Raw genomic sequence first — 11849 nt, 5'->3', positions numbered from 1 at the left:
ATATGCACAACATCTCAACTTGGGATTTTTCACTATCTTTTTTACATGAAGGTCACAATCATTCCCACTCATTAGATATCAAATTGGAAAGTTTGAGGTTAGTCACGAAGTACAAGAATTTTTTTTTGGACAAAAATAATTGTGACCTCTATGTACAAAAGATAAATGGTCTCTTTGTATACCATCCCTACAGAGGGCCATACATCATGCATTGGTTGGTGTTTGGCTGGTGGCATTGCACACTTGCATGTGAATGAGAAAGAAAGAGAGAGAGAGAGAGAGAGAGAGAGAGAGATTTGTCTGAGTTTCTATTGGCGATTTTACACTAGTTAAGGAACATCACCTGGTTAAAACAAGTACAGATCTAAATGACTCCGGGATGTAAGCCCTACATTGAAGCGCAATCAACTTTCACTTTTGATATGTAATATCATCAATTGCACCATTTATAAAGTGAGAATCCCCTGTAATATGCTCACCTTTTCATGGCACAAGAGATTGGATGCAATTAGACAAGTACTTGTGTTGTCACCGATAATGGCCATTTGTGTCGAAACTTCATTATGTACCTAGCAAACCAATCTCATTGTAAAAATTTAGTGCTTGTGCGTCCTTTCTCACTCCAAGTAATGAGAAAAGTGCCAAGCATTATACATATATAGCAGTACAAATGCACTAAAAAATTCAATGGAAACAAAGAGCTCAAAATTGAAATGAGCAGTATAGAAATCCACTGTACTTACATGGGGAACCTGCCATCAGTTAAGATCAGCATAATTGACTCTCAGAATCCTAGGCATAGCATAGAACCTTAATCTCTTTGCATTTTCCTGCAAGGAATACTTCCCCTGCATATGTTGATTGCCAAAGGTTTCCTCGTAAAGATTGCTCATTTCCAAGTCCTCGGATTCCATTGGAAATCATTTCCCTTGCAATGAGAAAATGGACTCTTTTCTTTGTGTGCAAAACATTCCCATTGATACTAATACTATCAAATGGTTCCTCCAAATTCTTGAATGTTTCATTGTGGAGGTTTAGAAAATCCCAAAAGAATATCATATCCTTTCAGTTATGAGTTTAGAAAGAAGTTTAGATTGCACTGGACTTCCTCCTTCCTAACCTTTTCCAGAGCCATTTTCTCTATCTTTCTAATCCATTCTTTGGTTACATTGTATAGCCTTCCAATCTCTTCAAGCGACTTGCATCTACCGTCCCAAAGACCATATCTCAGCATCAATACCTGCTTCTCTCTAGGGTGCAAATTGACCAAGACCTCATGGATGGCTTCTCTCATATGCTGCTTCATAACCATTTTCTCAGGTGTTTCAATGAATGTATCAGCTGTTACTTCCTGCATGGGATAAGTTATCATGCATGATGAGAGCTCATGACCAACTTTGACTGTGTGCCACATGCACAGATGATTGGGCTGATTGAGTTTTTGTATTTTCTTAAGAATACTAAAAATATTCTCCATAAGGAGAAAAAAAAGTAGTAACATATTAAAAAGTGTAACTAAAAATTATTTGAAGTACCAAACAATTCATGGGAAACACTTGGAGGCCTTTCTCCCCTAAAAATATCACTCACCAACACAGAAGTACTTTCTAACATGGCCTACAAGGTGCAACTAATTTCCCAGTTCATTGGCCCTTTTATGGCCTGAATTTAATTTTTCTTCTGGTAATCAGTCTTGCAATTTTTATCTTTTCTTTCACTAACAACGTGTATCAACATTATATCTTAGTATCAGTTGATTCAACCATTGGAATAAGATACTCTCTATCTCTCTCTCTCCCTCACACACACATCATTTTATAATACTGTCCTATTTGCTGTTTAGTATCTAGATTTGTTTGTTTTTCTTACTGCTTATTTTCAATGACTGTTATACATGTGTGTATAGATGGCTATGATCGTATGGTCCACCTGTACAGCACTAACTGGTGTTCCCGCCAGTCGGTTCAGATTAGATAACGGGGTAAACCATTTGAATCTGGGTTTTCTAACATCACCATTTACTTCTGTCAACTAACTAGCAGGTGGAATACTATCAGCCCAATTTCTACAACCCATATTGAATCTGGGCCAATTTGGTGGTCATCTTGTTGGCTCACTATTTGATTTGTAATCTTTTAAATAATTTGATAGAGCTGAAAATTTGGGGGCATGCTTTGCCTGCCTAGGAGAACCAAAATAAAAAAATAAAATAAAAAATACCATGATATCTCTATAATATTCACCAATAAGGGTGTGGATAATTTGTCATTTTTGTTGTGTACTTTTTTTTTTTAGGTATGCGTAGGTCAAGCACATTTGTCCCCAAAATTTTAGGTCAATTAGACTCGAAGAATATCATCATTATCAGAACCTTATCCCAATTATTTTGGGGTTGGCCAAATTGATTCACAAATCATCATCATCATCAAAGCCTCATCCTAACTATTTGAGGTCAACAACACAAATCTTGTTCTGCCATTCTGCTCTATCAAGGGCCATACTCGCAATAAGACCATAAGTCTTGCTTATGGGAATGCCCTAGCATGAGCAGATAACGTAGATTCAGGATTCATGAAAAATTACGGCAAAGTTTTATGATGGCTGCCTACCTAACAAAACCCTCCTCCTTTACCTAGGCTTAGAACCGGCAAGGGGCCGGCCTAGCCGGTCAAGGCGGAGTTAAATAGATTCATAGATAAAATTTAAAAATAAAAAAGTGTCCATACATCTCGCAATATTGAATCTTGGAACATTTACAATCAAAATATTTTATTGGGGCTCCCATATCCACCATCATCTCGAAATGAGATCTAGACAGTCTATCTAGGGGATTTGGAACTTGTAAGAAGCTCTAAATCAATCAAATATTAATTGAAGGAGGATGATCTGGAGGTTATTTAACGTTTTAAGGTTCGGATATCCACACACACGTGCACACACACACACAAATGATGCTACAAACCTAGGGATTTATGGAACTTGGGGATTTGGAAGTTTTAAGGAGCTCTAAATCAATCAAATATTATTTATTGAGAAAGAGAAAGAGAGAGGATGCTTAAGATGGACAAATGGAGATGATGTCATCTAAGAAGAGGCTTGGTAGCATACCATATACGTTGCACCCCAGTTGTCACCAATTCTCTGATCAATGGAACCGTGAACTCTCAAGCACTTGTTTGCCAATCTTACATTAACTAGTGACAAGCCGGTGAACTCTGCAATCTCAACTTCCCTCGGGTGTCTTCCATGCATCTGATGAAGAGCCCTTTTGGCTTTGACAGTTTGGTTTAATACCTTGTTCAAGGCCATCTGCGAAGGCAGCACAAATGTCAAGAAACTCCATCATACAATTTTGAAAAAATAACTAAAAGGGAAAGCATACAATAATCTAATAGGATATGGTTTATGATACTCCAAAGATGCATTTACTAAACACTCTAACAGTAGACAATGGAGATTAATTGAAGTGAGATCCATTAGGATATTCACCTAGGTATAGTTAATCTACACAATTCATCATTAGGAACAGATTGTGGATGTCCCTTTGGAGTAGCAAATACCATAACTAGATTATGGTAACTTTACCGCAATAAAGTTTGAAGAAAAGGATGCATACAGGAATCTGGACTCCCCTGGAGTGCCGTGCCACCAATGCAGAGAGAGATTTTCTGATCCAATACTGGACATAGGTAGAGAAACGATAACCCCTTGTGTGGTCAAACCGCTCAGCACCTTGAAGAACACCCAAGCTCCCTGCCTAAAAGAGATACATAGGTGTGTGCTTTAGCTATTTTAATCTATCTCCTTACACAACAAATGGCACACGCACACATACTGGCTGAAATTTGGAAATATACTTTTTTTCTGAGAAACGGGGTGCCCAAACTTGGATGAGAAAATGGTTCCGTTTGAGACTCTGAATCCTAATATTTTAAATGTTTCTCATTGGGCTCAAGACTGTCAACCAAAACCTTTCTAAGCCACCAAAGAGTTTTTTCCGCTAATAAAAATTATTTGGCAATAGAAATAAGTGAATATAATTTAGCCATGAGAGATGCTTACTGGGTACCATAGGTTCCAAGAATTGGAAAATGCAGAAAGGTTATACAGATGAAACACTTCAATTTTGAGGCATTTTTCATCTCTCTCACATCTGTTAAAACCTTCCACAGCCACCAAAACTTTATAGTTGACAAATTTATTTAGCCATAGAAGTACCAAGTATTATTTAGCTGTAAGAACAGAGAAGTATACTAGGTTCCATATTTTCTTTTGGTAGATCAAGAATTTGAACTTGCAGAAATAGTTTATAAACATAAAAAGAGAACAGATTATCAATTAACTATCGATGTTAACCTGAAGTAGATCTTCAAAGCCGATCCCCCTTCCCCTGTAACTTTTTGCAAGGTACATAACCAAGGGACGGGTGCTTCTTAGAAGCTTATCTCTGCAGAACCAACCGAAATGCAGTTGCTGCTTCAACACCTTCTCATTGATTCCGGCTGCCTCTGCCCACACAGAAAAACTTGCATCTCGTCCAAGATTCTCTTCCAAATTTGCACGAATCTTTTCCAATTTTGCAACTTCCTATGTTTCAAAAACCCTAAAATTTATTTATAATCCCAATCTTTATTTCCTATTTTGAAGTGGGTGTCCTAGTTCTAATAGAGAATCTGACCATATATATAAATTTACCTGAACCCCTCTTGACATCTCCACTTCACTTTGAGCTCTCAAATGGCTTCTGGATTTTGAATTTCCAGGATGACCCTTATGGGTCAAGGCTGCATTGATAGATTTAGTTGATTTTTTAACTCTTTTCAAAGAAGAGCACACAATGGGCTCATCGGTCACCTTCTTTAAAGCTCTCTCTCTTTGAGCTTTTCTCTCCACCTTTTTACCAGAGGAAACAATGTAACCATCTGCTTGCTCATCCATGGGCTGAACCATTGCATGTTCAGGACATGTTCCAGTAACATCTAAAATTTTGGGATCTTTTAGGGTCCTAGATAGAAAAGCATGGAATAATTTCAATGCTCCGAGCCTCTCTATGTGCAACAGTATTTCTCTCTCCAGTCTTGCATTGCCTGAATCAACTATGATGCCTTCGATTTTCTCAAGGTTTTCAAATAAGAAACTGAAGTGTGGTAAACCAGCAACATTAGAAAATGTATCCTCAGCTATAGGTAGTTCTGCCTTGTCAATCACATATAGGGACGCATCGGGCTTATTCTTATTGATATTCATCTGAAGCAAAATAAAAAATTTCATCAACTATTGCATTTTAAATACCACTCAGCAAGAGGAAAAGAAAGAATAATCCTAACGCCTATACCAAACAAATTAGCAGAAAACACCAACACATTAATAATGGTTCATAAAATTTAAGAAACAATACACAGAACAAATAATTACTCAAAATCCAATACAAGGAGAGAGTAAAACCTAAATCTTCTATGAGGAAGTAAAGAGATCTTCATGATAATTATAGTGAGACACACTTGTATTGAGTATTGCCATGATGGATTAGCAATTTCAGCATTGGAAGAAGGCTAACCTTCATCTCTTCAGTAATGTCATGGCTGCTATTTGCATTTTGTATGTCTCCAAAGAAATATGGGAAATCTTTCGTGCAATCACCGAGTAGTCTTTCAGTCTCTTCAGGGATGACTGACAGGGTCGACGCTTTTGCTGATTCAATTGAGGGCTGCTTGCTTTTCACTGCTTTGTGTTTCACCATAACATTGGATAATCAGAAACCAGCAGTTGAATGCTGTGATCCAATAAAAGGATTTACTAATAAATGTCAGCCTATGCCTATAACAAATCTATCACAAGCAAATATCTGCAATAATGAGAATAGTTAGTTGTTTTGGGTGTGTTAGTCTGGTATGCATGAGAGATATTCAACATTTAATGTTTAAACAAGGATCACAAATTTGGAAACAAGAATACAAGTAGTTGTGCTAGCTGATCACCTCAAATTAACTATAGTCTTAACTTCTACATCTGTTTTAGGGATCTATTTGAGGGACAAATTGATGTATACCATAGACATGATTGAAGGAACATGTGTAAGTATGCTTGCATATCATGCATGGGTGGAAGTAGTGCCAATGTTATATCAGATTCGTTACAGGTGGGTTCTTCGCTTTGGCCAGGAAAGATAAGCATTTCAGCTGATTTCTAGAAATTTAAATAAATATCCCTTCTATTTTGTGGAATTTAAATATTGTCCCCAATATTTCATATTTTACACTTATGTCTCACTTTTCTAGAGCATTTCTTGTATTTTAATGGTAATATTTTTCTATACATCGAATTAAGCTCAAATATTGGATGTCCAACATTTCTCACCATTATGCACCTGTAAAAAAAATTGAAAACAATAATAGTAAATAACAAATTGACTATAATGATCAAAGTATCCCTAAAATTTTACGGATGTTTTGGTTGTTTTATTTTTGGTCAATTATTTTTTATATTTTTTTATAGAATGTGTGATGATGATAATTATGGATGCACAAAATTTGATTTCAAATTGATATATAGAAAAAAAAAAAAAGGATAAATTCAATTATTAAATGCATTCCAAAAAAGTGGGACATTCTCTCTCTCCTTTTCTGATAAGTGACTTCTTGCTAATTTAGGTAAAATATACAACTTTCTCTATAAGCATGCTAGAATGTTGGTGGGTAAAAATGAGGATATGGAGAAGGAAGTTAGAGGGGGATTTCAAAAATGGTTGGGTACCCAAATTTCTTCCTCGTTGGTTTGTCCGGTGGTATTGATCTCCATCCTCAATGTTCTTTCTTTGACCAGGGTACAGACCAAGTAAAATTCACAAAACTGAAATCTTACAAAAGTAATGGTGGAAATAGCATTTGATGAATATTGAAACAAAATTTTACATCTCAATATGATGATCAATTATGTATTCCAAATTGTGATGTATGGTTGCCTAGGTGCTTGGAAAGGGACTGGAGTTATGGTTAGATGAAGGAAAAGGTGGTTTGGGAAAAAGCTTTCAGAAGATGTTTACTTGGAGAGCAGAGAACAAAAGTTTAGTTCGTAAAAGCTTAGGAGGGAGGTCAATTAAGACTAGCAGGAGTTCATGGCTCGTTAGATGTGTCCATATAGGAGAGATGGAAGTGGTGATAGAGCAGTGTTTGATTGTAATCCAATCCACTAGAGAGCTATCAATCAATTGTGTGGATAACTAGGTGATTGTGAATGAGGGAGAAGTTTCCCTAACTGAGAGAGTTTTGAGGGATAATCCTGGGTCCTAGTGTCTACACATTTGGGCTAGTTTGCAAGATAAAAGCCAAACTATTGGCCAATTTCCGTTGAGTCTAGTATGCCTAGTATGTCTTATGGCAAAAGAAGAAACAAAAATAGTGATTGCTTGTTGGTACAGTGTAATAATGCTCGCACAGAGAGTTTAAAGAAGTACATGAGTTCATTCAAATTAAGTAGAAGATGCCACATCAAGTTGATGGTTTAGTGAAATATGGAACTAAAAAAGGTAAGTTGATGCCTGTACGGCACTGAAGAGTCTGAAAGAAGTGCAAATCACAGAACATTTTTGAGTTTGCTAAATGTGAATTTATCCTTCAAATGAAAAAAAGGCCAATTCAGATGGAGTGGAAAAGGCTGAAATGATCAGGCCTTTCTAAAAACAGTATGGGACGTTTTCAGGCCTTTGTAAAAACAGAATGGGACGTTATCAGGCCTTTGTAAAAACAGAATGGGACGCTAGCGTCAACAACAGGATAAATTCTGGATTGCATGTTGCTGAACTTCAATAGAAGCTTTAAGCAAACTTGACACCATAAGTTCAACTTGGCACAATTTACACAGCGAGGAAATGAAAAATTGAAAGCTTAAGTCTTGAGTTCGACAAAGCCCAACAGCATCAACAAGCTTTATTCACCGTAAAAGGTACTTAATTCCCAGATCTCGCAACATCAAAATTGCTCATGCGAAAGATATAACCCAAATTAGAAGCTCCTAAAAGAATAAAAATAACTATCCACAGCGTATAATGAGAATTTAAGCATGGAAAAGAAGATTATTAAAATTAAAATAATTCTCCTGATTTCTTAGAGATATGAGCAATGCCCTGGTATTTTAAGGGAAGGAGAGTTCATGAAAACAAAAAGCAAGATGTCTCAGATGGGTTTGACCCCATCAGTTTTTCCTGAAATACAGAGGATTTCCCCAAAATGTCATGAATAAACCAGCTTCAATTCCAAATTACAAATAACAGTAAAAAACATTTATAGCATCTGAGTTCAATTGTTTACAAAAAGTTTGCACCTTCTCTTTAAAGTCAGGCGCCATTCTTTCAATAACCACCCCATCTTGCCAAATATGAAAAGTAAGCCATTGAAATATTGAATTCATACCAAATGAAAAAGGGAGAACCGTGAATTTTCAAAAAAACAGCTGTTATTTAGACAATTCGAGAAAGACCCACCAAATACAGGCGTGTTCGAGTCCTCCTTTATGAAAATTCAGATGCGCATATCAGTCAATTCCCATAACCAAATACATGTTTAAATACTTGTGTACTACTAGAATTACTATACAACCTTCAAAACTTTACTGGAATTACAATACAACCTTCAAATCTCTCTCTCTCTCTCTCTCTCGCTCTCTGCAGCGAAGAGGGGAAATGCAAAACTAAGAACTGATATTCAATTATTCTATACAATTTTCCCGAACTTTAATTCCAACAGAACAAGTGAAATAGCGATTAAAGTAACCGGTATACGATAAAAGGAATACGCACACACATGGGGGGAGGGGGGGGATGGAGAGAGAGAGGTGGGTACTCACATGGAGAAGTATTGTGAGCTGGTTGATGAAATGGAGGGGAGATATGAGAGTATTGAGAAAACCCATTTGAGTTGAGGTGTGATCCGAAGCTCCATTGCCTGTGTAAATAGAAACCAGGAACCATGGTCTTCTTTCACTGTGACGACGAACAAAGGGCGGGGGGGGAGAGAGAGATTGATTGGTATAGGTGGGCGTTTAGATCAAATGAGAATTGTGGTGGGAAAGTTTTGGATAATTTGAGTGTCTCCACCACCTATTCCCCATCTCTCTCTCTCTCTCTAAAACAACGAAAATATCTCGAAAGCATGCTCCATTTGTGCACTTTTTCCGGCTATCTACAATCCCACGGATTATGGAGAATACCCAGTAACTATAATCCCAAGGATTATAGAGATAAATTACATCACTCAAGCACCTATAAACCTTAGGACTATGGAGAAAATCTTAAATTTAATCACTCAAGCACCTATAATCCTTAGGACTACGGAGAAAATCTTTTGACTGCATGGCATATGAGCAGTGCTCGCAAAACTTTGTGGGTCCAACTCTCAACCGGCCGATCAAATTAGAACCGGGCACTGGCTGACTTGATTTTGGTGTTTGGGTCGGGTATTTAGAAAAAATTCAAAAATATATATATCTAATTTAAAAAATAAAGAATTTGTTTTTAATGGATTTTTTATTATTTTTTATCCTTCTAGCAAAGATTGGAAAGTTTTATTTAAAAAAAATATCTCTTTATCTCTTATTTTTAACTTTCATTTCTCACGAGAATCAAAAATTGAAAATATTACTGATAAACAAAATATCTCTACCTTTTCTATCTTACAACCCCTTACCCCTTTGACCATAAATTTTTAACCCAAATAAATACTAAAATAACACAATATTCAAACTCTATCTCTCTCTCTAAAACTCCATCTCTCTCTGTCTTCGCTTCTCGGTGAGTTTACTAGCCAAAGGGTTTAGCTTAAGCTCAATCACGAGCACACCTTTTAATATGTGAGAGAGAGATGGAGTTTTAGAGAGAGAGAGAGAGAGTTTGGGTTTTAGATAGAGATGGAGTTTGAGTTTTAAGGAGAGAGATGAACTTTTGACAAAGAGAAAGACGATGATGTGTGAGAGAGAGATGAAGTTTTGAGAGAGAGACAATGATGTAAGATATATATATATATGTATATAGTCATCTTATAAGTTGTTAAGGTCAATAATACATGATCATGATCAGAAGGGTTTAGGGGACGGGAAGATGGAAAAAATGAAATCCTTTTGTTTACAAATAATATTTTTAATTCTTGATTATGAAGAGATATAGAAGTTAAAAATAAAAGGTAATAGGATATTTTCCTTTATTTAATTATGCTTTAAATATGTTTTTTTTTTATATATTTTTTTCATCTTTTAAATACTTTTGAGATTAATCACTTATGAGATTAATCAGGAACAACCCGAATAAGTTGGTTTACCGATTACTCAGAACAAGCCTTTGGTCAATTACCGAGGCCGGTTCGATTTTTCTTGATACGGCCGATGAGTACACTTTTGCCTCTCCGTGCCTATCATCCGTACAAAAGTCCTTCCAAGTACCTATAATGCCAAGGAAAAGGAAGAAACAGTAGTTCATAGAATCATAACAAAGGTGCGGTTTGTATAGAGCCTAGGCTCTGAACAATCAAATTAGAGCCTACCTTCAAATAGTATCGACAAATGTGGTTTCAATATTGAAAATCTTTGTGATAACCTTAAAATATATTTTTATATTTATTTATAAAGTTTAAAGCTTAAAAAATAATGCAGATCGACAGATCTATGAAAACTTAAAAATTGATGGTCCAAAAATACGTTACAAAATATACTATTTCTATAACTTTAAATTCATTTTTTTCTCATGTCCATGCATCTTAATGTCGAGTGATCAATTTGACAATATCTGAGCATCAAAACAACCTCTTGTAATTAAAGTTTTGAGGTAGGCTCAAATTTAATTGTTTAGAGCCTTGGCTTTATATAAACTTTTCCCTCGTCACAATCTTTTGGGACCATGGAATGGATTTCTATTTACTTATGTTTTGGTAATTAAGCGGGGAAGGCACGCTGTTTTTTCAAGTAGATTAGGAGTTAGTTTTTTGTTTTTTTTTTTAAATGTACAGTAGGGTGGTGTTAGTAGTTGAAATGAAAACCACAACGTGATAACTTAGATATGTAGTGCTACCACCACGACCCTAACCCCTTTCCAATGGAATGGATGTTGATGGAGAAAGAATGACAAACGGACTGGGTTGGATCGGGTTTGGCTCTAGATAAAAAATATATAAATATTTTTATACACATATGTGTGTGCATATATATATATATATATATATATATATATATATATATATATATATATATATATATATATATATATAGGAAAATGTTGAGATTAGCCCATTAGCTCATACGAACATATATGTTCATATGAGTCCAATGATCCAGATTGAATCTGAGCAGATCTGACGGCTATGATCTTATTTCGTATTTTAATTTTAACTTTTTTCTACATATTCAAAATTTGAAATTTTAGGCATGTATTTTTCAAAAATAGATGAATCTAATAAAAATATGAAAAAAATAATTTGTAAGCAATAAATTAACCAAAATACCACTGAAATGTTTTGAGGGTATTTTGGTCAATTTACTTTATAAATTATTTTTAAAATATTTTTATTAGGTGCATGTCACGCCCCAAGAATTTACAATACTGATATTTCTGAGATGTGACAGTCAAAACATATATACATCTCTTAATAGGAATAATTTATAGTGGCAAATTCTTACAAAGTAACAAAAGACAGTTTAAGCACAACTACAATATCTTCCAGAGTTGATCCTGACGAGCACTTAAAATGAAACCGCAGTTATCCTGAAAAATGTTTACCATAATTTGATGAGTTTGGCTACTCAGTAAGTGATCATCATTATCCTAAAAATAATCATAGTTGAAAGATATCAATATTTTCAAAAAGGAG

General features: G+C 35.4%; 1 protein-coding gene across 8 annotated transcripts; it reads right to left on the bottom strand.

The window, feature by feature from the left end:
* Positions 1–295: 295 nt before the first annotated feature.
* SIGC (RNApolymerase sigma-subunit C) lies at positions 296–9287 on the bottom strand. 8 transcript variants are annotated; one of them, XR_016055796.1, is made up of 9 exons: positions 8842–9287; positions 5558–5721; positions 4696–5247; positions 4357–4587; positions 3617–3757; positions 3109–3309; positions 744–1351; positions 480–569; positions 296–388 (listed from the first exon to the last, which is right to left on the bottom strand). XR_016055796.1 is itself a non-coding variant. In XM_006853721.4 (7 exons), exons 1-7 carry the CDS (start codon positions 8963–8965, stop codon positions 1070–1072), a joined length of 1695 nt encoding a protein of 564 aa, XP_006853783.2. In that variant the 5' UTR covers positions 8966–9287; the 3' UTR covers positions 296–1069. The 8 variants fall into 8 exon arrangements, 2 of the variants coding, with proteins under 2 accessions (XP_006853783.2, XP_088723368.1); XR_016055797.1 differs by having other exon boundaries at positions 5558–5773; positions 8842–9129; XR_002282469.2 differs by having other exon boundaries at positions 296–569.
* Positions 9288–11849: the final 2562 nt, after the last annotated feature.

The sequence above is a fragment of the Amborella trichopoda genome, chromosome 5, assembly GCF_054954075.1.
Source record: "Amborella trichopoda isolate Santa Cruz 75 chromosome 5, AtrichopodaSantaCruz75HAP2 v2.0, whole genome shotgun sequence".
In the NCBI taxonomy this organism is placed as follows: domain Eukaryota; kingdom Viridiplantae; phylum Streptophyta; class Magnoliopsida; order Amborellales; family Amborellaceae; genus Amborella; species Amborella trichopoda.
The sequence above is the reverse complement of the archived record's forward strand: the minus strand, read 5'-3'. Positions and strand labels throughout refer to the sequence as shown.